The following is a 27577-nucleotide window of genomic DNA, read 5'->3' as shown; positions in this document are numbered from 1 at the left end:
GATAAAATGCATATGAATCATGCAATAAAATAACTTTTTGCTGTTTGCTCTTTTTAAAGCTCATATCCTTAAATATGCTAATAATTTGAAGGATTAGAAAATACTTTATATTGTATAACAGAGCTTCACATTTTGTTACAGTTTTAGTTGACCATTTCTTGGGAGACTGACATCTTTTGCAAGGGAAGTGGCAGGAAATATGTTTTATGTTAATTGTTAAATTGTTTCATTTGTTGAACTTCCTTTAAAAGAAATTGTATAAATGGGAGGAGATTAAGGAAATCCTAAAGAATCTAAAAGATCTGAGAGAAAGAGAGGTTTTCATGGGAAATGCATTTCTATTCTAGAGTCATACAATTTCCAAATAATAGATTTTATTATGTGTACTATGATGGTAGGAACTATTATTGCTAGTCAAGCTGTGGTAACTAACCTCTGTTGGCATGAACTCCCACAGTTTATTCAGAACCTAAGTGTTCTCCTCTCTGTCCTACCCTCATTAGACTTGTTAAAGATGCAATCATTTTTGTAGCTGCTTAAACATCTTGTTGTAACATGGATTCATAAATTGAATAGACAACCATTCATGTTGTATTAAATGGCAACTACACAGCAAATCAGTGCATTTTGACTATTTTTTTTTTTTTAAAGATTTTTATTTATTTATTTGAGAGAGAGAGAATGAGAGACAGAGAGCATGAGAGGGGGGAGGGTCAGAGGGAGAAGCAGACTCCCTGCCGAGCAGGGAGCCCGATGCGGGACTCGATCCCAGGACTCCAGGATCATGACCTGAGCCGAAGGCAGTTGCTTAACCAACTGAGCCACCCAGGCGCCCCATTTTGACTATTTTAACAATTGCTTTTATGAACTTAGTTTTCCTGAACAATTTTTAGGGTAATTATAAGTTAAGAAAATGAAAAACAATATTTCTGAAATAGTCTCCTGAATGTAATCAAAAAAGGATTTTTTTAATGCAAATAAAACATAATATTGATATAAAACACTATTGGAGCTTGGTTTGAAGTTATTTCAGTGATAAAGACATTTTAAGATCCATTTTAGGGAAACATCATAAAATAATGGAAAGAGTACAGCCTTTGGAGTAACTTGATTTACAGGTCTACTGCTAACATTTTCCAGCTGTGTGACTTAGGGCAGATTACTGCATCTTACTGAGGTTTAGTTTTCTCCTCTCTAAAATGAGAATAATTATCATCTCAGAATTATTTTGACCATTAAATGAGTTAACATGAGAAGTACTTAGCATGTTATATAACACATATGATATACTCAATAAATGTCACTTTTATTTCTAAAATTATAGGTTATATCATTAAGCCCTTTCCATATCCCTGGATAAGTACATTACACGAGTACCTCTTTTAATTCTTTAAACCTTTGGGGGTTGGTTTAGTCCCAGTTTACAAATAAAATAAGAATGAGGGTTAACTTGCCCATTATCATGTAACTAATAAGTGGCGGAGCTGAAACCCACAAGAAGCTCTTATTCTTAACCATGGTTCTTAACGGTGGCAAAAGGGATAACATACATACATGTTAGAGGCTCAGATCAGAACTTGGGAGTCATTTGGAAGGAAAAATGGAAGAAAGGAAAACATGAATGAAGATTTCAGTAGAAGAAATTTGAAAAAAGCAGGGTGGTGTGCATTTGGTAGATGCAGAGAAAAAAATGTTTAGAGAAGGGTGACTAATGAGAGTAGAGGAAAATGGAATGTGTGAGTCACTCAGTGGGGAGGTTTCCTTTTGGCAACTGCACTTGTGCTTTGGGCACAGAAAAGATAATAGATTGCTGAAGAAACTGTCATAGAATTATTGTATGAGGCTAAGGAGAACTTTTTTCCATTTGGTTTGCTTTATATTTATTATCTTTTTCCTTTCCAGTATTTCTGGGTTAAGATACTTCAAATGCTCCCTTATTCTCAGTCGACTCGTATCTTAGGTATATTTTCTGGATTAACATATAGTAGTTTTTAATCCACCCTTATTTTCATTAGTCTCCATGATTTGTTTACATCTTTTTTTTCATTTTAACATCAGGATGCTCTTCTCTAATTTACAGTTGAGGTACTGGAAGAAGTAGTTGTTTTAAATCTGGATGATAGACTGGAGTAATGTTGAAAAGTTCCATTTATTAGGTGTGGTGTCTCATTGCATGAGATCAGCCTTCTCCAAAATTTTTCTACACATACTACCTTCTCTTTTTTAAGCAGAAATATATATATATATGCTACGAGGCTCACCTCTTTCTGTCTGATAAGGAAAGAATTTGAAGGCAAATAAGGTCCTTTTCCTGGTGGAACTCATAATTGGTATCTAATACAGTAAGTGCATAGTAACAGCAGGAAAACAACTAAGGGAACACTGAATTCTGTGGCATGAAGGACAGAGATCTAATTAAGCTACAGAGAGATATCTGAGCTGACCCTTCAAGGCTTTATGACAGAACTCGGAAGGGCATTCTAGACAAAGGAACAGCCTGAAGAAGGCACAGCGCACCCCAGGTCGTTCAATGAGTTGCAGCCAAACAGGAGCAGACCCTATAGAGGCTCACTGTGGCTACTGGAGACAAATAGGATTCAGGGTGATTATTTCTTTTTCTTTTTTTTTTTTAATTTTATTATGTTATGTTAATCACCATACATTACATCATTAGTTTTTGATGTAGTGTTCCATGATTCATTGTTTGCGTATAACACCCAGTGCTCCATTCAATATGTGCCCTCTTTAATACCCATCACCAGGCTAACCCATCCCCCCACCCCCCTCCCCTCTAGAACCCTCAGTTTGTTTCTCAGAGTCCATCGTCTCTCATGGTTCCTCTCCCCCTCTGATTTCCCCCCCTTCATTTTTCCCTTCATACTGTCTTCTTTTTTTTTTTTAACATATAATGTATTATTTGTTTCAGAGGTACAGGTCTGTGATTCATCAATCTTACATAATTCACAATGCTCACCATAGCACATACCCTCCCCAATGTCTATCACCCAGGCACCCCATCCCTCCCACCCCCCCACCACTCCAGCAACCCTCAGTTAGTTTCCTGAGATTAAGAATTCCTCATATCAGTGAGATCATATGGTACATGTCTTTCTCTGATTGAGTTATTTTGCTTAGCATAATACCCTCTAGTTCCATCCACGTCGTTGCAAATGGCAAGATTCTGTTGTGTTGTTTTTTTTTTTTTTGATGGCTGCATGATATTCCATTGTATATATATATACCACCTCTTCTTTATCCATTCATCTGTTGATGGACATCTTGGCTCTTTCCATAGTTTGGCTATTGTGGACATTGCTGCTATAGAAACATTGGGGTGCACGTACCCCTTTGGATCACTACATTTGTATCTTTGGGGTAAATACCCAGTAGTGCAATTGCTGGGTCATACGGTAGCTCTATTTTCAACTTTTTGAGGAACCTCCATACTGTTTTCCAGAGTGGCTGCACCAGCTTGCATTCCTACCAACAGTGTAGGAAGGTTCCCCTTTCTCTGCATCCTCGCCAACATCTGTCGTTTCCTGACTTGTTAATTTTAGCCATTCTGATTGGTGTGAGGTGGTATCTCATTGAGGTTTTGATTTGGATTTCCCTGATGCCAAGTGATGTTGAGCACTTTTTCATGTGTCTGTTGGCCATTTGGATGTCTTCTTTGGAAAAATGTCTGTTCATGTCTTCTGCCCATTTCTTGATTGGATTATTTGTTCTTTGGGTGTTGAGTTTGATAAGTTCTTTATAGATTTTGGATACTAGCCCTTTATCTGATATGTCATTTGCAAATATCTTCTCCCATTCTGTAGGTTGTCTTTTGGTTTTGTTGACTGTTTCCTTTGCTGTGCAAAAGCTTTTTGTCTTGGTGAAGTCAGGGTGATTATTTCTAAAAGAGAAGTTGTAGGCTTAACCTGCAGCTAGTGGGAAGCTAGTGTCACTATAATGCTAAGAAGGAAGGCCATGAAAAAAAAATTTTGCAGAATGGAAGCAAGGTTGAAGTCCAACAAGAAGAAAAAGGCAAATTATACCCCTATAACTTTCCACTTTTGAAAACACCTGCTATAGGGATCGCCACATGATAGAAATTGCTTTCATTCCAGAGCTCACCCAGCTCGCTTGCTTATATCTGGCTCTTTTCCCCTCAGTTTTTTCTTCTTTTTTTTAAAGATTTTATTTATTTATTTGACAGAGAGAGACACAGCAAGAGAGGGAACATAAGCAGGGGGAGTGGGAGAGGGAGAAGCAGGCTTCCCGCCGAGCAGGGAGCCCGATGTAGGGCTCCATCCCAGGACCCTGGGATCATGACCTGAGCCGAGGGCAGACGCTTAACAACTGAGCCACCCAGGCACCCCTTCCCCTCAGTTTTTGATTGTTTTGCTGTGCAGCTATCCATTGATCCTTTAGTCATAGATTACATTCATTAAACTTGTCCCATGTGCCAGCCACTCTTCCATGCTCTTTCTGTATTCCAGTATATTCAAAGTGATCATAGATCAAAATGGTCACACAGCCAGCCACCCTTGGCTGCAGGGAAAGCTGGGAAGCATATTTAGCTTCTTCAGCCTCTATAGTAGAGGCCACAAAAAAGGAACACTTGGAAATGTGTTACATAAACCCTTTTCTTACTGCCCTACTTTGGTTATTTTTACTTCCTTTCATTTCCCTTTCTTCTTTCTTATCAATCCAATGCTTTCTCACTAGAGAAATAAAAAGTGCTTTAAAGATTAAGGTTCTTCACTGTTATATGTGACATACATATGAAGTTTCATGACAGAATAAATTATAGCTTATATTTTCAATTTTGATTTGTATTGACTAACAGTTACCAAATTTTAGCTTTATAAGGCATTTCTACAGAGGGAATGTTTACATTATGGTTGGTATATTCACTTGTACAATACTATTTAGCATAAACATAATATGCCAAAGAAGTATATAATTGTTCATTGTACATTTCCTTTGTTTCTGTCTTAAGACATTAATGTTATGAGTCAAATGAGAGATGTTTATTTTACCTAACCTGAAGCTTTTTTTTTACAATAAGTTGGTCTTCAGATTTATAAAGCAGAAGAATCATTTGATACAATCAGTTGGAATAGTTCATTTATTCAGTAAATATTTATTACCTATCATGTGGTTGTAGTTATTGAGAGATTAAAGTGTTGGTAGGGCATGATATTTGAGATTTAACTGCCTGTCTTCATGAAAATAGAAGCAATTAGCAGCCTTAATAAATAACAATCAAGTATATATAGATAGGTGGGTGGATGGACAGGCAGAGAGAAATACCTACTAAAAGTGAGATTAATGTGATGACTGGTGCCATTTCAATAGCATGTTGACTCAAAATATGTGAACTTTTTAAAAATTAAGGTTGACAGATTTGCAATGGAATTAGAACAGAGCCGGGATCTGAACAATACTATAGTGCACATTGACATGGATGCTTTCTACGCGGCTGTAGAAATGAGGGACAATCCAGAATTGAAGGATAAACCTATTGCTGTAGGATCAAAGACTATGTTGGTAAGTAGGTAAAGATCAAAGACAAAAAGGAAATTTCATAACATATTCGAATAAGCCTTACTGGTTCATGAAGGGAGAAGCCTTTAGTAAGCTCTGCCAGTTTGCTGGGCATTTTCCTGTGTGCTTTATATGCGTTCAATTACTGAATCCTTTCAACATCTCTTGCAGTACAAATTTTTATTTCCATTTGACAGACAAAAAACAAACTCAGAGAGGTGTTTAAAAACTTCCCTAAAGTTACAAACCTGGTGAATGGTAGAGTGGCATTGTATCTTTCTGTTGCAAGCTGTATTTTTCTTAAGTTACTGTTCCAGTAAGAGGGAATTGGGGAAGAAAGAAAAGGAAGTGTTACTCCAGAGCAGGTTTGCAAGCAGGCCAAATCTAGTCTTTTTTTGTAAGTAAAATTTTATTGGAACAGTCACACCCATTCATTTGTTGTTGTATTAAAAGAGCAGAGTTGAGTAGCTGCAAGAGAGACCATATGATCTGCAAAGCCCAAAGTGACTACTATCTGGACCTTTACAGAAAAGGTTTGCCAACCTTAGGTCTAGGGTAATATATTTTATTATACTACTACTGTAATTAGTTTTTCTCATGACTTGGAACCTTTGCTTTTCTGATTACCATGTTGCTCTACCTTATCACCACCCTAACCATAGAAGGTAAAGATGACCAGGATTGCTATATGTGGCTAAAAATGTGTGGGGAATTAATAATGGCCCCTGGAATAGATGGATTTTGGTATTAAAAAACATATAAGAGAAACAAGGAGAGTTCTTCCCTTTTCCTAACTCCTTCAAATGCTTTAGATAGCTATAAACCTAATTCCTACTGAGTTACTATTTTATTATAATCTCTTTGTTTATCTTCTCTGCTCCCATAAGTATGCAGGCAACTAACAATCCAGGTTCCAAAACAATGTTCACCGAAAGACTACTCCCCTTTCCTACAAATCATCAGCTGATATTTGAAAAAAATGTATTTAATTTTATTAAGAATATATATCACCATATATTTATATGAAATTATCTATGTGTGCATATGTATATATATTTTAAAGCTAAACCCACTGCTAGATCTGCAAAATATTTTCCTTCCTATGAATTATATCCTCCTAAAAATTATTTCCAAATTCAAAATGATTATTTGCCATATTTAAACAAAGATTACTCCTTTTGTATGCTCAACTAATAGACTTCATTTCTAATGAGATTTGAAGTATAATTGCTTTTGTTCCATTAAATTCATAAAAGTGTTTTTACAAATTAATGGTAGTGATGGTGCATCTTTGATTATTTCAGTCTATTACAGTTAGAATTCTTTTTTGAATAATTTGATGGATCTTCAGAATGTTCTAAGTTAGCACTCATAGTTGGAACATAGACCCTTAGCAGTTATTTATTGCTGCATAACAAACCCCTTTAAGTACTTAGTGGTTAACCATTTATTTGCTCATGATTCTGTAATTTGAGCAGAGTACAATGGGTATAACTTTACTCTACCTGGGATTGGCTACAGTTATTTAGCTGGGGCTGCAGGATCCAAAATGGCTTTATTAACACACTTGGCCTTTCAGCCAAGGTGGCTGGAATGGCTTCCAGCCATTGAGCTTTCCCCTCTCCACACGGTACATCCTCATTTAGCAATTTAACCCAAGACCTTTACATAGTTGCTGGATCCCCAAGGAAGCAAAGGCTGAAATTACAGACTTCATAATGCCTAGGCTTCAAGACTCACATAATGTCACTCCCTCACATTCTTCTAGTCAAAACAAGTCATAGTGCAAGTCACTTGGCATGAGGGACTAGAACCTACCCTTGGATAGGAGGAACTATAAAGTATTGTGGCTGTGATTTACAATCTACCACAAATCTAGCAGATAAAGGAAGTCGTATCATAAATTTTGTTCCAGATTTACTACAGATCTAGCTTTCATATCCATTCCGTTAGACTTATTTATGTTTAAAACACTGATTTGTCTTTCTAATGCCATCTGCATTTTCTCTTCCAGAATACTGATCAAAGATTAGCATAGTTTTGAGTACTATCAAGATTTTTTTAAATGCCATTTGAAAGCCACTTATGGCAAATTGATACTATTATGAAGTAATCCCTTCATGTGATAGATTCTGTTTTACATTTCTTTGAATTTTCACTAGAGATTTCATTTGTGATAAAAAAAACTTTTTTATAAATGGTACTGTGGTATCATCATCAACAGGATTTAAAAGTAATGTTCTCCTTCTTACTTTCATAAATTTTTAGTTGCATCTCCTACTGAAAATGTTTTCACCAAAAAGGATATTCAAGCCTTAAGAAATAAAATGTAATTTTAAAAGCTCTTTTAAGCTTTCATCACTTCATTTTTTGAAATTTAATTTGGCTGACTATATAATAGAACCTTTGACTTTTGTTCTAAATGAAAAATTTCAAAACCTCAAATACTGCAAATTCCAAATCTATACTATTATACCATGCTGTTACTTTCTATACTGTTACTTTCATTTAACATCCATACTATTTGTACTATAACATTACTTTATAACTATTATTTTCATGTAATATCACCCACTATCATCCAAACTTTGATATATACTATATTACAGGTATGCCTTAGAACCAATGAAGTTTAGTTATTGGAAATGTAAGAGAACCTTTTTATTAGTCTTGTTTATTACCTGGTATCACATAAATATGGAGACAGTAGTGAGAGAGAGGGTCATGCTATCACAATACCATGATAGGATAAAGTAAAAGCTTGATTCGAGACTGTGGCCTATAAAACAAATGTCCTTGACTTGAAAATGCCCATCAGTAATGTGTTTCTTATGAATGCATTGATCGGTATGTCCATTTAGGTTTGTATATTTTTTCCCATGTGGTCTGTTTTCTTTCAGTCTACTTCGAATTATTATGCAAGGAGATTTGGTGTTCGCGCAGCCATGCCAGGATTTATTGCTAAAAGACTCTGCCCACAACTTATTATTGTGCCCCCAAACTTTGACAAATACCGAGCTGTGAGTACAGAGGTAAGTCTGATGAAGCACTCTTACTTACAGCCTTTCACTGATTTCCTGTCACCTACAAGTCCAAATGGCCTTAGCACATCAGAATTCAGCCTTCATTTATCCCTTTAAGTCTTACCTCCTACCACTTTTGATAACTGAGCTGAGTATACAGAATACACCCTTCTATTTCCCAGATCTTTGCTCTTCCACATATTTTTTCATCTGTTTAGAAACTCTTATCTACCTGGAAAACTTTGAATTGCCTAAATTATAATCTATATTAACCTTAGCTGTTTTTTTCTTAATGTGCAATATACATTTTTTTCTAGAATCACCTTATATTTATAATTTACATAATCTATTCATGTCATTAATTTCAACCTCTTTTGTGAATAGATTTTTTATCAAATGTTTTTAAACAGTAATGAAATACCTTTATTTTGATTAACTGTTTTCCTTGCCCCACAGTCTAGTGAAGATGCTTATGAGCCTTTAATGTTCGAGAGACTGATAATCAAGAAAAAAAGGGAATCATCTTGCTTTGAAAAGGATCTCTGAAATATAAAGATTTGATTACTTAGCAAAATTGCCTGAACTGTCATATATGAAAAATTGCCATTTTCTCTATTTTTGATAACTGGACTATCGTTTAGCTAGTGCTAAAACTTAAATCATAAATTAAAATTTTAGAATACTACATCAGTTTCAGACTACTGTAGTAAAATGCATTGTGTTAAAGACTGCTGTCTGAATTGAAACCCTTAAAAAACTATGGCCTAAGCACTCACAACCATTTAGTCATGTAGATGATCTTTATATTCGCTCCTCTTATTTGTATTCCACCTCATGTACTCTAGAAATGAAACCTCCCCAAATTGGAATGGTACACCACCCCAAATTTTAAAAAAATCCTGTTTTTCATTCTTTCAATAACAGTCTGTGGCAGCAAGTGCTTTTTGCCTATCTCTGAAAAGGTGGTGGAGAAGGGGGAAGCACGTTCATGTGTGGTTACTGCTTGTCTTTTTTACCATATTCCTGATGAGAAAGACATAAAATGCTAACCTAAATATTACGGGCTTTCAATAAGTTTGAAAATCTTTCAGAGACCTTGTAAGAAAGAATTTTTTTGAGTCCTGCTTTAACTCAGTAAAACTTATGATAATATGATAATGAGAGCTAAATTGTTTTTAGTTCTCTTCTGTCTAGTTACTTACAGAAATTGGAGAAATCTTTCTCAAATTTGAGCAGGATGTAACTAGTTTATTTGCAGATAGCAAATGGGTTCTTATGTGTGAACGAACTACAGCACAAATTCACTGACTCTAAGTATATTAGTATGTATGACTTGGTTTAAAAGTTTAAGGAAAGCCATTTTTATTTTATCCAAAAGAATGGAACAGCTTTAACTGTTGGAAGCCTAAGTGCTTGAATTTTACTGGAACATGTCTATTTTTGTTCTTCAAGCAGTATCCTATGAAAAGGAAGTTAGTGAGTACTCCATGTCTCTAGGGAGTACTTCTCATTCAGAATAATCTTAGTTGGCTGCCAGCTCCCGACTTTCCAGAGTTTCATTTTCACTAGAAAGATACCATTTGAGTACATTATAAAACTAGTTTCTTCCAGAAGAACAAAGCTAATTAAGGTACTGTCTGAGCAAAGCTTGGCCAAATTTTATATCACCATTTTCTAAAATTACCTTTGACTCAGCTGTTCATAATTAAATTAAGCTAAAAAGCTTTATTTTATAAAACTTCAGAAAAGGTTTCCTCATGATACAGCAGACAGATTTTAAATACTAGATGGAAGGATAACATAATTCAACAAATACGTTTTTCACAAATATGTATATATTATTTTGGCAAACATTTCCTCCAATTTCAGTTAATACTTCAGTGGTTAAAATAATTAATAGTTTCATGTAATAAAACTATTTTTCATAAATGGCATTTCTGGAATCATATGGAAATTCTGATCTCTTTATTTATTTCAAGATGCAGCTCCAGACTTTTCCCATCATTTAATATAGTCACAGACTTCCACTATAGATTTTGTCATCTTTTCCATTCCAAATCTCGATAATTGAGCTTTGTTTCCTGAATGGATACATGCATTAGTGTATGTTTTGAGTGGAGTTTTATGTGCATATTATAATTAATTAAAATAAAACTACTTTCTAAAGCAACATAGTACTTTTATGTAAGATTATTCCTTTTTAGGGGCACCTAGGTGGCTCAGTTGATTAAGCATCAAATTCTTGATTTCGGCTCAAGTCTTGATCTTAGGGTTGTGAGTTCAAGCACTGCTTTGGGCTGCATGCTGGGTGTGGAGACTACTTAAAAAAAAAGGATTACTCCTTTTTAAAATAAACAAAAAAGGTGAGGGGGAGCAGGAGCCTATTGTTCCCACTTCTACTGTTGACCAGTTACTTAAAATTATGTTACTTAACCAATGATGTCTGAGATTTATTTGAATCATTCATTATATCTAGGTAAAGGTGGCTGAATAGAGATTGTATCAAATGAAGCTCTTTCATGGTCTTCTGCCTTCATGATCTATTTAAAAAAAAATTTTTTTTTTTTTTTTTAGATTTTATTTATTTGAGAGAGAGAGACAGAGATAGTGAGAGAGAGAGCACAAGTGGGGAGGAGAGGGAGAAGCAGGCTCCCCACAGAGCAGGGAGCCCGATGCAGGACTTGATCCCAGGACCCTGGGATCATGACCTGAGCCGAAGGCAGACGCTTAACCGACTGAGCCACCCAGGCGCCCCTTCATGATCTATTTTAATGCAAAAGAGAATTTGGACAAACGTGTGCTAGGCAATAAATTATTTATTCTCTAAATCCATGAGCTATTGATTGCAGGATTTTTACTATAGTTGCAAAGTAAGAATATTAATGTTTCTTATCTGCTGTTATATTACAGGTTTTGCTATGGCAGCAAAATTTAAACCATTTTGTTCCTTTTGAAGGTTAAGGAAATACTTGCTGATTATGATCCCAATTTTATGGCCATGAGCCTTGATGAAGCCTACTTGAATATAACAAAGCACTTACAGGAAAGACAAAATTGGCCTGAGGACAAAAGGAAGTATTTCATCAAAACAGGAAACTCTCTAGAAAATGGTAAGCAATTTATTAGAATGATCAAACTAAAAAACAAACAAAAAGCCCTTTGAATTAACTCAGTTAACTTATTAGCATGCATAGATGGTAGAACTAGATATACCTTTATTATGAAAAAGTATTAAAAATGAGAAATCAGAAACTTAAAGTATACCAGTGGAATTTCTAAGTTAAATTTGTAACTTTTAAACCAAAGAGATTGGTTTAAATCATTTTTAAGCCAAATGAGATTGTTAAATTTCTAGAGTTTAAGAATGTGCAGAGCCCCTGAACACAGTAATTTCATAGCGGTTCTTTTCTGAAGATCTAATAAGAAAGGGTTGGATCGTGTTGAATCTGAGGAGGTTATCTATTTAAGGTGGCCTTTTGTTGTAGTTGTTAAAAGAAATTAGATTTTTTAAAAATTAGCCCCAAACATATCAAAACATTGGGTGGGGTTTTTTCCCCTCGTTTTCAAAATTATCTATGATCTGGTTATACAGTGATTATGACTGTTTTCAACCTTGCCAAAATTAATGACTCCCAACTCTCTTCTTTGCCTTAGACCTTATTGTGATTCTTTTGTATACACTGATACAGAAGTTTCATGACCCTGAGGTTTTTTCCAATGATCCCTTTGTTACTTATACAAAATAATGTCAAAGAACATGTAGATATTACATATACTGCTTTCAACCCTCTGTCAGAGGTATGATTACTTCAAATAGCTGTCCTGGACCCCTGAGCAAAGTTCACCTGGATGAAAAGGTAGAAACAGAGGGTTTGCTCACAGCCCACAGCTGTATTTCATGTGCACAACTCATTGACTTCTTCAGGTGGGGACAGCCAGTGGTGGGGAAACCTGTTTGTAATCTTCCCTGAGACAAAAATGGTGGATCTTCGATGGCATAACATTCTAACTCTCATATTGTTTGGGGCTCACATCTTTGGAGCAAGTTTAGTGTGGACATCAAATCACAACTACACTATCTTATTTAGAACTCTAAGGAACAAGTCTCTCTCTTCAATAGAAACATTAAACAATAAACAAGCATCATTCCTGGACACAGAGGCTTAGAGCAAAAGATTTTCTGTAGTAAATCTTTATTGTTTGGGGGAAGATGCACACAAAGCCTGATGTCAGTTTGCTTTACATATCCATTTATTGCCTTACTTTTCACAAGAGAAGGTGGGGGAACCATTATATGGTTATATCAGAGCATCTCCCTGAGGACCTCCTATAACAATTATGTTCACAGTATGTTTAAAAAAATTACACTGGGACTAAGGTAAATATTTTCATTCTCTATTAATGTTCTTTTCATTTATTACACTATGTGCAAACTCTCTTGGAGGAAGTGAACTTTCAATTACTTATGTACTTTACTCTTCCTGTATTTCATATTTTTAAGCGATTTAAGTAGTTTTAACTTTTTTTTCTCATATATAAATCCCTGTGGGCTGGACTTTTCAGCATATCTGATTTCACATTATGCCATGGGAAGCTGTCAACAGTGAGTTGGCACCATGGCAGGTGATTGATATATCTTCCTCCGAAGTCCAAGACATTTTTCTGCTGTTTGCCCCTTTTCTGAAAGGTGCAGTCTTTGGAAAAGTATTGCTAAATACTTTGTCTGTAAACAAATAAAATAATTATTATTATTTTATGTTTATTCTGCCATATAAATCTGCATGGTGAGTGGGAGGCAATGTAAGAAACCAAAATACCATATACTTTTAGTACTCGCCATCCATATATTCCACATAAAGATGGGATGCTTTAATCCTAGTGTTTCAGATGATAAGAAACCTTAGTTTTGTACTCTGATCACCTCAGTTATGGGGATTATAAAGACATTTTTTTTTTTTCCAGAAAGCAAATAAGAAACTACTTTAGCATTAGTCGTATAGCCAGGCTGCACAGAGAAGTAGACAGATTGAATAATAGGTAACTGGGCCATTCAGTAGCTGCTCTAACAAGGACAGAACCTGAGAGGCAGCATGCTTTGCTTCCTACTCTAGCGTTCCATCAGTGACCCACCTAAGGGTACTATGATGGACTCATGAGGTACAAAACATGGGATAACTCTGCAGGAGGGGCTTATGAATGTCACAGGTACCTTACTTGGTTTGTAATTTTTGTACAGCTCTCTTTACCTTGACTTTTACCCATCCAGATAGGGCAAAGGGGGCCAGGTAGATATCATTTCAACTGTGCCGCACCCATAATGCTTTCTGAAATGCTCTGCATTTTATTGTTTCTTTAAAGATTTTATTTATTTATTTGACAGAGAGAGACACAGTGAGAGAGGGAACACAAGCAGGGGGAGTGGGAGAGGGAGAAGCAGGCTTCCCACCGAGCAGGGAGCCCGATGTGGGGCTCGATCCCAGGACCCTGGGATTATGACCTGAGCCGAAGGCAGATGCTTAACGACTGAGCCACCCAGGAGCCCTGATGCTCTGCATTTTAAAACCAGAATATGGAAAATGAAAGTAACTGAAGGACCTAAATAATAGCTAATATTAAGTTTGAAAATAAGGCTTATTTTGTATATGGCCTGGGAATTCAGATTTGGAAAACATTTGTCTGTAACTGAATTCATATTATGTGCTTTATAATTTGAAACTAATCTGGTGTTTGTCATATTATTTATATTATCTTTAGAAAACCCTCCTTAAAAGGCCTAGTTCATTTTTAAAATAATATGCATTTATATGTGTCTTGAAACTACAAATTTAATTTTTGGCTCTGCATTTACCTCAATTTGGAAAACATTTATATGTAATAAAATTATGAAATGAGATCAGAAAGCTCTGTTGTTAATCTTAATTTTTATAAATACATTAAATTGTATTTCTCTTCCATTAAGCCCAGAAAGTAATCGTTAATGGATTTGTTCATGAGGACATTTTTAATATTGGTACAGATTTAAATATATTTTACAGTCCATTTGTGAAAAATGGCAAATAAAATGAGGTAAAAACCAGATTACTATTTTTACTTTACTTTTTAATAGTAATATTAGGTTGTAGCCTACAGATAATATTATAGTTAATCTGATTAGACTTTAAGAATTTGTATATTTAGGGGCGCCTGGGTGGCTCAGATGGTTGAGTGTCTGCCTTCGGCTCAGGTTCTGATCCCAGGGTCTTGGGATCGAGCCCCACATTGGGCTCCTGGCTCAGTGGGGAGCCTGCTTCTCCCTCTCCCTCTGCCTCTCCCCCTGCCCATGTTCTCTGTCTCTCTGTATCTCTGTGTCTCAAATGAATAAATAAAATCTTTAAAAAAAAAGAATTTGTATATTTAAAGAAGTGTAACTTCCAGAAGTAATTACTATTTATTTCAAAAGTGCCCTCAGTAAAAGTGATACTTTATACATAAGCAAGTCAAAATCAAAAAAGCATTTTTTTTTAAAGATTTTTTATTTATTTGACAGAGAGAGACACAGCGAGAGAGGGAACACAAGCAGGGGGAGTGGGAGAGAGAGAAGCAGGCTTCCCGCTGAGCAGGGAGCCCGATGCGGGACTCGATCCCAGGACCCTGGGATCATGACCTGAGCCGAAGGCAGACGCTTAACGACTGAGCCACCCAGGTGCCCCTAAAAAAGCATTTTTAAAAGAAGAAAAGTGAGAGTATTTTAGTATCTGAGAAGTCTCTTCCATGAATGAAGAAAACTTAAGGTTTTTTCCCTCTAAAAACAAAACTTACTTCTCAGGCATAATTATTCCTGATTGCTTAATGCCTTTTTCTCATTCCTAAATTCTAATTTAATGGGTAAAGGAAAAAAAAGCTTTCTTTCTTTTTTTTTTAAAGAAAAAAGTAATGTGACTCTGGGCCCAATTCTAGGTTTCAATTAATTTAGGTAAGATAACACAAATTCATGATTTTTACATAAGATGTTTCCTCTACTATGGAAGTAGATAATATTCTTTTTAAGAAAAACTTAGAATCAGTATTTTCTTTGGTAAACAAAGAAATATAAATAACATTTCTGATCTTGGCTCTTAGAAACAAAACTAAACTAGATTTGTTTTGTCTTTAGAAGGAATGTAGGAAAACCTCATTTATTATTTTTTTTTTAAGATTTTTTTTTTTTTAAGATTTTATTTATTTATTTGACAGAGACAGCGAGAGCAGGAACACAAGCAGGGGGAGTGGGAGAGGGAGAAGCAGGCTTCCTGCTGAGCAGGGAGCCCGATGTGGGACTCGATCCCAGGACTCTGGGATCATGACCTGAGCCGAAGGCAGCCGCTTAACGACTGAGCCACCCAGGCGCCCTGGAAAACCTCATTTATGAAGTATGTACTTCTTAAAATGAAGATAATTACTGTTCTGTTTATAATTTAGAGAAACCAGGAAAAGAAGCTAATAAACTGAATGAGCATGAGCGATCCATCTCTCCACTACTTTTTGATGATAGTCCTCCTGATTTGCAGCCACAAGGAAATCCTTTACAAGTGAACTCTGAAGAACAGAATAATCCTCAAATACTCCAAAATTCAATTGTTTTTGGAACATCAGCTGAGGAAGTGGTAAAGGAAATTCGTTTCAGAATCGAGCAAAAAACAACACTGACAGCCAGTGCAGGTACTTAAAAGTGATTTGGTGGCTACCATAGTTAAAATTTTCAGACTGGCTCATTCAAGTGTAATATTAGTATTTTCTCATTATGAAGCATATAGTAATGTTTTACTTATCCTTTTTGATTCAACTTCTAATGACTTTATGTATTCAGAATACTGTGAACCTACAGGTAAATTGGAATTAAGCAGAAAAGCCTATGAGTCCAAAGAAAAAAACTATCATAAATCTCACGTGGCTATCCTTTTTAAAGCATACAATATATTTTAATTGGCTTAGTACATAATACTATTAGTTTTCCCTTTGAAAGCTTCAGCCCTGTCCAGGATTACCGTGCAGGAGAGACCCCAGATGACCACAAAGTAGAAGATAGAATAAGCCCTAACGAGCAACATTGCAATCTGGGGCCAGCTGGTGAAAGGAATAGGAGTTTTACAAACGTCAGTAACCCATGAGGGTACCACTGTGTCTTAGCATAGAAACTGATTTTCATCATGAGGACCCTAAATTATCATTATGATTAGGTTAATCTTTTTTTTTTTCTGTACCAAAGTGTGAGAATAAGTAACAAATTTTAGTAGGATGTGTATAAAAATTGAATTGAATCATTTAATGATTATATTTGAATATACCTATTTCAAGTTATCTTAATCATCGAATCTCCTAGAAATTTTAAAACACCTTTCTGAAAAGTACTAATTTGCTTTGTGAATAATATAAAAAGAGTGCATATATTTTATTATCATTGTTTTAAATATAATGCAACCCAGAATCTTTGTTTTTTTTTTTCTTTATGTGGATAATCTATACAAAAGACCTTTTCAAAGAGTGAACATCCATCCTAAATTATATTCTGGATCTTTTCTATAAGTCAACCCTGTACTGCAACTAAAGATAGTCTGTAAACTAATAATAATATCACTTAAATAAACTCAGAAATTACTCTTAGACTTTAAAATACTATGGAGATTTAAATATTCCTCACTTCTGCTGCCACAGTAAGTAATACAGTTCCTTTTTCTAAAATCGCATTGAGCCCTGGGGAGATAGGTAGTTATCAGATGTTATTTTTAAAGTACCATTCCACATCATTTCAGACTTTTTGCATTCACCATTTCTGTATTGTCATCTCATATTTTAAAATGATACATGTCAACTTCTTTGAGTCATCAGAGTGTTCTTCTTTTAAGGCATTGCCCCAAATACAATGTTAGCAAAAGTATGCAGTGATAAGAATAAACCAAATGGACAATACCAAATTCTCCCTAGCAGACAAGCTGTGATGGACTTCATTAAGGACTTGCCCATTAGAAAGGTAAGATTTTGTATAAAATTTCTAGAAATTTTATTTATATAAAATATAATGTTATTTATATTTAAATATAAACTACATTTATAAACACATATATATATATTCTGAAGAGATACTACTTAGGATGGTAGTAATCATTCTTTGCTGAAAAGTTTTAGAACAGTAGGTAACAAGCAAAAGGTATAATGGATGATTGAATTTGGATTTGAAGAAGTCTTTCTATGAAACCCTAAAATTGAGGTTTAGGAAGTTTGTTTGCCAAAAAGTTTTAAGAAAGTAATAGATGAAAGACTTTTAAATGTACCTCTGCCAAGAAGAACAGAAATAAGAAGAATACTTGTAAGAGTCCTTTCAGCTGAAACTTAATATACTATCTTGGTTCTAAAGTCTAAATTGCCATCAGATTAATAGGTATGATACTTCAAAGAGATTTAAAAATTTAATTGTTTTTGACCAAAAAAAAAAAAAATCCCAAAATACATTTCTATCTTTAAAATGGTAAAACGATCCCTTAGGGGTTATAGAAAGGGCGTGTTTTATTATTTTTTACAGCTTGTAGATTTTTCTGCATATATGCTTTTTTTTAAACAATAATTACACTACACTCTATTTGATGCTCTGGGGCTTGATTTTCTCACATCACATACATGAGTGAATTTAAATAAACATTTTTCAATGTCCAGAAGAAAGGCTATATCAGAGAATATAATGTATGATCACTGTATAGAATATGTAAGATGTAGCTATAAAGCAGTGTTTTCCATTGTGTTTTTCAAGATATGAATAGCTATTCCATTAAAAAAGTTTCTGGGGTCAGAGAATTTTGGAACATATCAGCCTTAGTGGGTAACAACAGATAATATTATATTAAAGATTCATAAGTTTTGCAGTAAAAAGTTTATTTTAGATTTGCTTATTCTGGGGCACCTGGGTGGCTCAGTCGTTAAGCGTCTGCCTTCGGCTCAGGTCATGATCCCAGGGTCCTGGGATCGAGCCCCGCATCGGGCTCCCTGCTCGGCGGGAAGCCTGCTTCTCTCTCTCCCACTCCCCCTGCTTGTGTTCCTTCTCTCACTGTGTCTCTCTCTGTCAAATAAATAAATAAAATCTTTAAAAAAAAAAAAAGAAAAAGAAAAAAAATAGATTTGCTTATTCCACCATTTTCCAAGTTTCTATGACTATAGAACTCTTTTTTTAATGCCTTTTTAAAAAAGATTTTATTTATTTATTTGAGAGAGAGAGAGAGCACGAGTGGGGGAGAGGGGCAAAGGGAGAGGGAGAAGCAGGCTCCCTGCTGGCTGGGAGCCGATGCGGAACTCGATCCCAGGACCTTGAGATCATGACCTTAGCTGAAGGCAGACTTTTAACCGACGAAGCCACCTAGGTGCCTCTTTAATGCTTTTTAAAGTTTCATGAAATTTAAAATTTAAAATTTCCATGCAACACTAGTTTAGGAGATGTGCCTAGAAATAAAGTAGTTTTCTTGTATGACTTGTGAAGATGGTCACATTATTTATACCTTTTATTCGTTATAAAAGGTATAATGAGATTAATATCTGTTCTTGCCTTAATGTAAAACTGTACTAATGGTAAATATTGACTCTTTTCTAGGTTTCTGGAATAGGAAAAGTTACAGAGAAAATGTTAAAGGCGCTTGGAATTATTACTTGTACAGAACTCTACCAACAGAGGGCATTGCTTTCTCTTCTTTTCTCTGAAACATCTTGGCATCATTTCCTTCATATTTCCCTGGGTCTAGGTTCAACACACCTGGCAAGGTATCTATATGTATAGTCATTCTGTTTTTTCCTTATCATTTGCTGAAATAACAATTTTAACCATTGACATGGAGGCTATAGGATAACATGGAGGCTATAGGATAACATGTTTTTTTCTTTGTTTTTAAAGATTTATTTATTTATTCCAGAGAGAGAGAGAGCAGGAGGGGCAGAGGGAGAGGGAGAGAGAGAATCTCAAGCAGACTCCGCAGAGCACAGAACCTAACACAGGGCTTGCTCCCAGGACCCCGAGATCACGACCTGAGCTGAAACCAAGAGTCAGATGCTCAACTGACTGTGCCACTCAAGTGCCCCTATAGGATAACATGTTTTAAATTTTTTTTAGGCTTGTTCATTCTGGAATATATTTTTTGAATTAGAGTCAAAAGATTGCAGGTGGGAGGAAAGGAAAAGAGGAACAAAGAATCACTCTTTGGCTGTTGGCTACAGCAATTGGTTAGATAGACAAGAAGAATGATGAGTACTTTCTTTTTTGTACCTACCTTGTTTTTTGTTCAGAACACAAGACTAATGGTGGTCTGATTGTCGAGGAAAGAAAGGTGGCTCATATTCCAGAATTTACCCCATAAGTGAGGAGATTTAATGATTCTTTGAAAGCCTTCATGAACTAACAACTGTATTTCTTTTCTTTTTCCAGACGTGTAAATGATTGGCTGATTCATTTAGTACTGAGTACTTACTTCGTTAGTTACTGTTTTAGGCCCTGGGAAGAACAGTAGAAAATAAGACAAAATCTTGCCTTCATGGAGTTTACAGAATAGTGTGGCAAGTAGGAAGTAACCAAATAAACAAATGAAGAAAGTAAGGCAGAGGAAGGGACTAGAAAATGACTTGGGGAGTAAGAGTGGGGGTTGGCAGCCATGATCCAGAGGCAGGGACCTGAAGGGGCCAGCCATGCAAAGATGTAGGAGAAGAGGAAACGGCTGAAAGAGAGGTCCTGTGATTCTTCCCTGCCACTCTTTCATCTCAGTCTTAAAAAGAAATATCCTAGAGCTAGAAGGGTACACTGTTGAGAGTGGGTGAAAAGAAGGGAATTTTTATTTTTTTTTATTTTTATTTTTTAAAGATTTTATTTATTTGACAGAGAGAGACACAGCGAGAGAGGGAACACAAGCAGGGGGAGTGGGAGAGGGAGAAGCAGGCTTCCCGCAGAGCGGGGAGCCCGATGCGGGGCTCGATCCCAGGACCCTGGGATCATGACCTGAGCCGAAGGCAGACGCTTAACGACTGAGCCACCCAGGCGCCCCGAAAAGAAGGGAATTTTTTAAAAGAATGGGAATTAACATGGGGCACTACTTTTATAATTTTGTCATCATCCTGTCAGCCTGCCCCCAAAGTAATTCCTTTATATACCTAAGCTAAAAGAAAGCAAGATTACTGAGGAGGCATATGAAATAAGTTTGATAAAATAATTAAACCTGCTAAATCTTACAGAGATTGCAGGTACTGTTTTTCTCATCTGTCCACGCTCCTCATTCTTTTTTTTTTGTTTTTTGTTTTTAAAGATTTTATTTATTAGAGAGAGAGAGTGCGCGCACGAAAGAGCACAAGCAGGGGGAGTGGCAGAGGGAGAGGGAGAAGCAGGCTTCCCGCTGAGCAGAAAGTCCCATGTGGGACTCTATCCCAGGACCCCAGGATCATGACCTGAGCTGAAGGCAGACGCTTAACCAACTGAGCCACCCAGGCATCCCCATGTTCCTCATTCTTTAGCCCATAGTTAGCTGACTTTGATCTTGAGTGGATATAATGAAAAGATCAGAGAAGGAATCACACTACTATAAATAATATAGTATTTGGAGGTAATGGGAAATAAAACTTTTTTCTTTAACCCAAGAATTATCCTCTTTTTTATTTCCATAGTGCTTGAAAACAATATAGTTCTTGATATAACATAGCATATATTAATGTGGTATTTAAAGATGCAGGTAATGCTTTGAAGTGAAATTCATAGGTAATTTATAATAATGTAAAATAGCAAACCTCCTTTCCCTTCTATGTACATTCTCTATTCTCCTATTCTGCTTTATTTTTTAATCCTTAATACTTCTTACCTTCTGACATACTCCAGATTTACTTCTATATTTGTTTATTTGTCTCCCTCCAGTAAGATATAAGTTTCTTAAGGATAAGAACTTGGTCTGTTTTGGTCATAGCTGTATACCCAATGCCTAGAACAGTACTTCATTCCTAATAGGTTCATTGAATATGTGGAAAGTGAATAATCTACATGTCATTTCAGCTTTTTAGTTTCAACTACTTCTATCAGAACAGCTAGAATTCAGCCAAACTAGATGGTTCAGATTCCAAATCACCATCCTATTGCTGTGTCCAAATTCTAACTGAAGTTCTATAGAGTGGTATAAATGAATAATAAATAGCTATAGGAGAACACAGTTATATACTAGGCCAAAAACTAGGTAATTGATATTTAATCATATCATATAACTGTAAGCCATTACGCTACTAACTCTTACTGGTTTTTATAAGTCATGGTTTTTATATTCACACTTTTAGTAGAAGCAGTTTATAATATCAAGCTATTTTCAAATTTGTTCTCTTTGATAGATATAGACTTGATCCATTATACATATAATCATATTAGCATCTATCTGTATTTTTTGTTGGTAGTTTTATTTTGAGATTTTTTTTTTTTTTTTTTTTTTTTAAAGATTTTATTTATTTATTTATTTGAGAGAGAGAGAGAGAAACAGCATGAGAGGAGATAGGGTCAGAGGGAGAAGCAGGCTCCCCGCCGAGCCGGGAGCCCGATGTGGGACTCGATCCCAGGACTCCAGGATCATGACCTGAGCCGAAGGCAGTCGCTTAACCAACTGAGCCACCCAGGCGCCCGTTTTATTTTGAGATTTTAAAAACTCACTGTTCTTGGGGCACCTGGGTGGCTCTGTCGTTGGGTGTCTGCCTTCAGCTTGGATCATGATCCCGGGGTCCTGGGATCGAGCCCCGCATGGGACTCCCTGCTCCACGGGAAGACTGCTTCTCCCTCTCCCACTCACCACCCCCCCACACCCTGCTTGTGTTCCCTCTCTTGCTGTGTCTCTCTCTGTCAAATAAATAAATAAAATCTTAAAAAAAAAAAACACACACAAAACCTCACTGTTCTTCATGGTGTATAAATTTTAACCAAAAACATTAAAGAGATCTTTAAATGGTAATTGATATGTTAAATCCTTTTGGTTGACTAAAAAGAACTGAGTCTCCTTTGAAAAAGCAAAGCAAACTTTTTTTTTCTTTTTTTCATTTCAAGGGATGGAGAAAGGAAAAGCATGAGCGTTGAGAGGTAATGTTGTTATTTTTAATTGTTCATAATTCATGTTATTTTTAACTTTTAATCTTTAGTAAAATATCACTGAAATAGAAAAATCTGTGTGCAAACCAAATGACATTTTTCAGTAGTTGACATTACTAAAGTAAATATTCCAGTACAATGCTTTATTATCTTTGCTTGCTATGCTCTCCGTGGGAAAAAATTTAACTACAGTTATTTTTTTTAATGTTGGTTTCCTCCTATTCAATGAAAACCAGTCATCTTATGGATTCTAAATCTTAATTTCTAGCCTTGTTTATAAGAAAAATTACTGAGTAGTTATTTGGGAAATTTAAGAAGGGACCATGGAAATTCTTCCTGAAACTCTTCAAATGTTGGTGAAAAGGGTCAAATAGTAAGATATTGATGAAAGAGAGCTTACAGTGGGCATAGTCCAGTGGTTTACAATCTTGTTTGGAAGACAAATGAAATCTTGATGAGACTTATTATTTTCAGAAATATGTCATTGTTTGAAAAGTCCCTGAATTATCTCCTCCAAACACTAAAGTTCCACTGAGATGTTTAAGAACCACCGATCTAGTACAAAGTTGTGTTCCTTTTTCACATATATGTTCTTTCAAGTGTATTTATTTATTTTTTTAGTAACCTCTACACCCAGCGTGGGGCTCGAACTCATGACCCTGAGATCAAGAGTCCATGCTCTTCCAACTGAGCCAGCCAGAAACCTCTCACATATGTTATTTTTTTATCAGAAAGGCTGAGTGACTTTTACAAGACAACATACTCAGTAAATGACTTTGATAAACATTGCTGTTTTAGGCTGTGATTTACATAAAAACACTCAAAGGAAAAGAGGGGGAAAAGATTCTAAAAGTGAGATGGTACTGTCCTATTTAATATTTAATATATATATATATATATATATATATATATACACCTATACATACAGTGGAATATTACTCAGCCATCAAAAAATGAAATCTTGACATTTGCAATGATGTGGATGGATCTAGACAGTATTGTGCTAAGTGAAATAAGTCAGGCAGAAAAAGACAAATACCATATGATTTCACTCATATGGAATTTAAGAAACAGAAACAAGCATAGGGAAAAAACGAGAGGTGCAAACCAAGAAACAGACTCTTAACTCTAGAGAACAAACTAATGGTTACCAGAGGGGAGGTGGGTGAGGGGATGGGTAAATAGGTAATGGGGATTAAGGAGGACACTTGTGATGAGCATCAGGTGTTGTATGGAAGCGATGGACCACTATATTGTACACCTGAAACTAACATTACACTGTATGTTAATTGGAATTTAAATAAAAACTTAAAAAAAAAAAAACAGAAAGGAAACTATACTGGGGGTTGGTGGGGAGAAAGGGCCAGCAAACCTATAGATCTAATTAGTTAACAAAGAAGGAAGTACAAATGCCTCTTGAAACATTGAAAATATTCCCAGTCTTTTTATAATTTAAGAAATACAGATTGAAGGTTCTCAAGATAGCCTTTTTCACTAATGGGTTGGCAAAGATACTCTATTGGCCAGACTATGGGAGTGAAATAGCTATAAACTCTGGAGGGAGTATACTAGTTTTTTATTGGTCCTATAACATATTACTACAGATTTAGTGGCTTAAAACAATACAAATTTATTCTCTTACAGTTCTGAATCAGGAGTCCTAAAATTAAGGTGTTGCAAGGTTGCAAGCCTTCTGAAGTCTCCAGGAGCGGATCTATTTTCTTACCAAAAACTTTTAGAGGCTGCTTATGTTCTTTGACTGATGGCCCCATCCTCCATTTCAAACCTAGCATTTTGTCTTTCTGTGATTCTCACCCTCCTGTCTTCTTATAAGGACCCTTGGGATTACATTGGACCCACCTGGACAATTCAGGATAATCTCTCCATCTTAATTTAATCATATCTGCAAAGTCACTTTTATCCTGTAATGTACTGGGTTCTGAGATATTAGGATTTGGACATCTTTGGGGTCCATTATTTTACCTACCACAGGGGGCAAGCATTTTGGCAATGTCTGTTAAACTCACAGATACACATGCACTTTGATCCCACAGCTTTTTTTCTAGGAATTCATTCCACACGTGTAATCATATGTCATGTTATAAGTATATCAGGTTATTTGTTATATTTTTTTATGATAACAAAAGATAGAGAGTAACTTAAATTTCCAAAAATAGAGGATTGGTTAAATGATCTTACATCTTTAAATTAGAATATTAGGCTGCTGTATAAAAATGAGGGAATTATTTATTCATAAGGAACTCTCACCAGGATGAATTGAGAAAAGAAGGTGCTAAACAATGTGTCTAATATTCTGTTTATGTAAAAAATGCAGGGGAAATGTTTGCTTGTTTGCTTATACAAAGAATATTCTGGAGAAATTTAAATGAATAGGAAGCTGGAAACATTGGTTGGAGGAGAACTGGGTAGCTGGGGTTAGAGTTATAAGGGGGACTCTTCACTGAATAGTCATCTGCTCAGGGTTTGATCTCTCTTTAGCATCTTCCTCTTTTATGTTAATATGACCTCTTGCATTCTTTCAATACCCTTGTGCAGATGAATTCAAATTTCTACATTTAATCTTACCAGCCCTCCATTTCCAGTTGTCTATTAGGCAACTCTTCGTAGGTGCCAGGAACCATCCCCTTACATCTACTTGAAGATACTTCTATTCCAAAAAATATATGTACAGTAATTAGAATAATGTTCTCCTATATACTTTCTTAAGATAATCCTCTGTAGCAGTCCATATACACATATACCATAATGTATTGTAAGTTCTGAGGGCATTATCATTATCTGTTGGTGACTTTAATCAACTTTAAAAAAAATTCCAGTGTAGTTAACGTACAGTGTTATATTAGTTTCAGGTATACAATATAGTGATTCAGCAGTTCCATATATTACTCAGTGCTCTTCAAGATAAGTGTACTCTTAATCCCCATCACCTATTCACCTGTTTCCCCTACCCACCTCCCCTCTGGTAACCATCTGTTTGTTCTCTGTAGTTAAGAGTCTATTTTTTTTGTTGTCTCTTTTTTTTTTCCTTTGTTTGTTTTGTTTCTTAAATTCCACATATGAGTGAAATCATGTGGCATTTGGCTTTCTCTGACTGACTTATTTTGCTTAGCATTATACTCTCGAGATCCCTCCATGTCTTTGCAAATGGCAAGATTTCATTCTTTTTTTATGGCTGAATAATATATACATATATATATATATATATATATATATATATATATATATATATATACACCACATCTTCTTTATCCAATCATCAATCGATGCACTTGGGCTGCTTCCATAATTTGACTATTGCAAATAATGCTGCAATAAACATAAGGGTGCATATATCCCTTCAAATTAGTGTTTTCAAATTCTTTGGGTAAATACCCAGTAGTGTGATTACTGGATCATAGGATAGTTCTATTTTTAATTTTTTGAGGAACCTCCATACTGTTTTCCGGAGTGGTTGCCCCAGTTTGCATTCCCACCAACACTGTAAGAGGGGTCCTTTTTCTCCACATCCTTGCCAACACTTGTTTCTTGAGTCTTTGATTTTAGCCATTCTGACAGGTATGAGGTGATATCTCATAGATATCTCATTATTTGCATTTCCCTGATGAGTGATGTTGAGCATCTTTTCATGTGTCTGTTGGCCATCTGTAAGTCTTTTTTGGAGAAATGTCTGTCCATGTCTTCTGCCTATTTTTTAATTGGATTATTTGTTTTTTGGGTGTTGAGTTGTCTCATTCTTTATATATTTTGGACACTTGCCCTTTATCAGACATGTCATTTGCAAATATCTTCTCCTATTCCATAGGGTGTCTTTTGGTTTTGTTGGTTGTTTCCTTTGCTGTGCAGAGGCTTTTTATTTTGATGTAGTCCCAATAGTTTATTTTTGCTTTTGTTTCCCTTGCCTTGGGAGACATATCTAGAAAGATGTTGTGAGTGATGTCAGAGAAATTACTGCCTGTGATCTCTTCTAGGATTTTTATGTTTTCAGGTCTGACATTAGGTCCTTAATCCATTTTGAGTTTATTTTTGTGTATGGTGTAACAACACAGTTCAGTTTCATTCTTTTGCATGTACCTGTCCAGTTTTCCCAGCACCATTTGTTGAAGAGACGGTCTTTTCCCCATTGCATAATCTTGCCTCCTTTGTTGAAGATTAATTGGCCATAAAATTGTGGGTTTATTTCTGGCCTTTCTATTCTGTTGCATTGATCTGTGTGTTTATTTTTGTGCCACTACCATACTGTTTTGATTACTATAGCTTTGTAGTATAACTTGAAATCTGGAATTGTGATACCTCTAGCTTTGCTTTGCTTTTTGAAGATTGCTTTGGCTATTTGGAGCCTTTTGTGGTTCCATACAAATTTTAGGTTGGTTTGTTCTAGTTCTGTGAAAAATGCTCTTGGTATTTTTTTTTTTTTTTGAAATTTTATTTAAATTCAAGTTAGCTAACATATAGTGTATTATTAGTTTCAGGGGTAGTATTTAATGATTCATCAGTTGCATATAACACCCAATGCTCATTACATCAGTGTCCCCCTTAATGTCCATTACCCAATTACCCCCCCACCCCCCAACCCCCGCTAGCAAACCTCAGTTTGTTCCCTATAGTTAAGAGTGCTGTTGGTATTTTGATAGAGATTGCATTTAATCTGTAGATTGCTTTGGGTAATGTAGACATTTTAACAATATTTGTTCTTCCAACCATGAGCATGGAATGTCTTTCCATTTGTGTCATCTTAATTTCTTTAATCAATGTTGTATAGTTTTGAGAGTACAGGTCTTTCACTTCTTTGGTTAAGTTTATTCCTAGGTATTTTATTGTTTTTGGTGCAATTGCAAATGGGATTGTTTTCTTAATTTCTCTTTCTGCTGTTTCATAATTAGTGTACGGAAATGCAATGGATTTCTGTATATTGATT

The 27577-nt window shown here is 35.5% G+C and overlaps 1 protein-coding gene across 2 annotated transcripts in view; it reads left to right on the top strand.

Moving 5' to 3' along the window:
* POLK (DNA polymerase kappa) overlaps positions 1-27577 on the top strand; it is a 66887-nt gene that overhangs the window by 32143 nt on the left and 7167 nt on the right. For both annotated transcript variants that reach the window (XM_078067175.1, XM_036100941.2), the window contains 7 exons: positions 5383-5535; positions 8433-8564; positions 11512-11665; positions 15993-16232; positions 17417-17541; positions 19147-19313; positions 22600-22632. In XM_078067175.1, coding sequence (XP_077923301.1) covers positions 5383-5535; positions 8433-8564; positions 11512-11665; positions 15993-16232; positions 17417-17541; positions 19147-19313; positions 22600-22632 — 1004 coding nt within the window. The remainder of the gene's footprint in view (positions 1-5382; positions 5536-8432; positions 8565-11511; positions 11666-15992; positions 16233-17416; positions 17542-19146; positions 19314-22599; positions 22633-27577) is intronic.

The sequence above is a fragment of the Halichoerus grypus genome, chromosome 2 (genome assembly GCF_964656455.1).
Source record: "Halichoerus grypus chromosome 2, mHalGry1.hap1.1, whole genome shotgun sequence".
Classification (NCBI taxonomy): domain Eukaryota; kingdom Metazoa; phylum Chordata; class Mammalia; order Carnivora; family Phocidae; genus Halichoerus; species Halichoerus grypus.
Note: the sequence above shows the minus strand (reverse complement) of the source record. Positions and strands in the feature narration are given on the sequence as shown.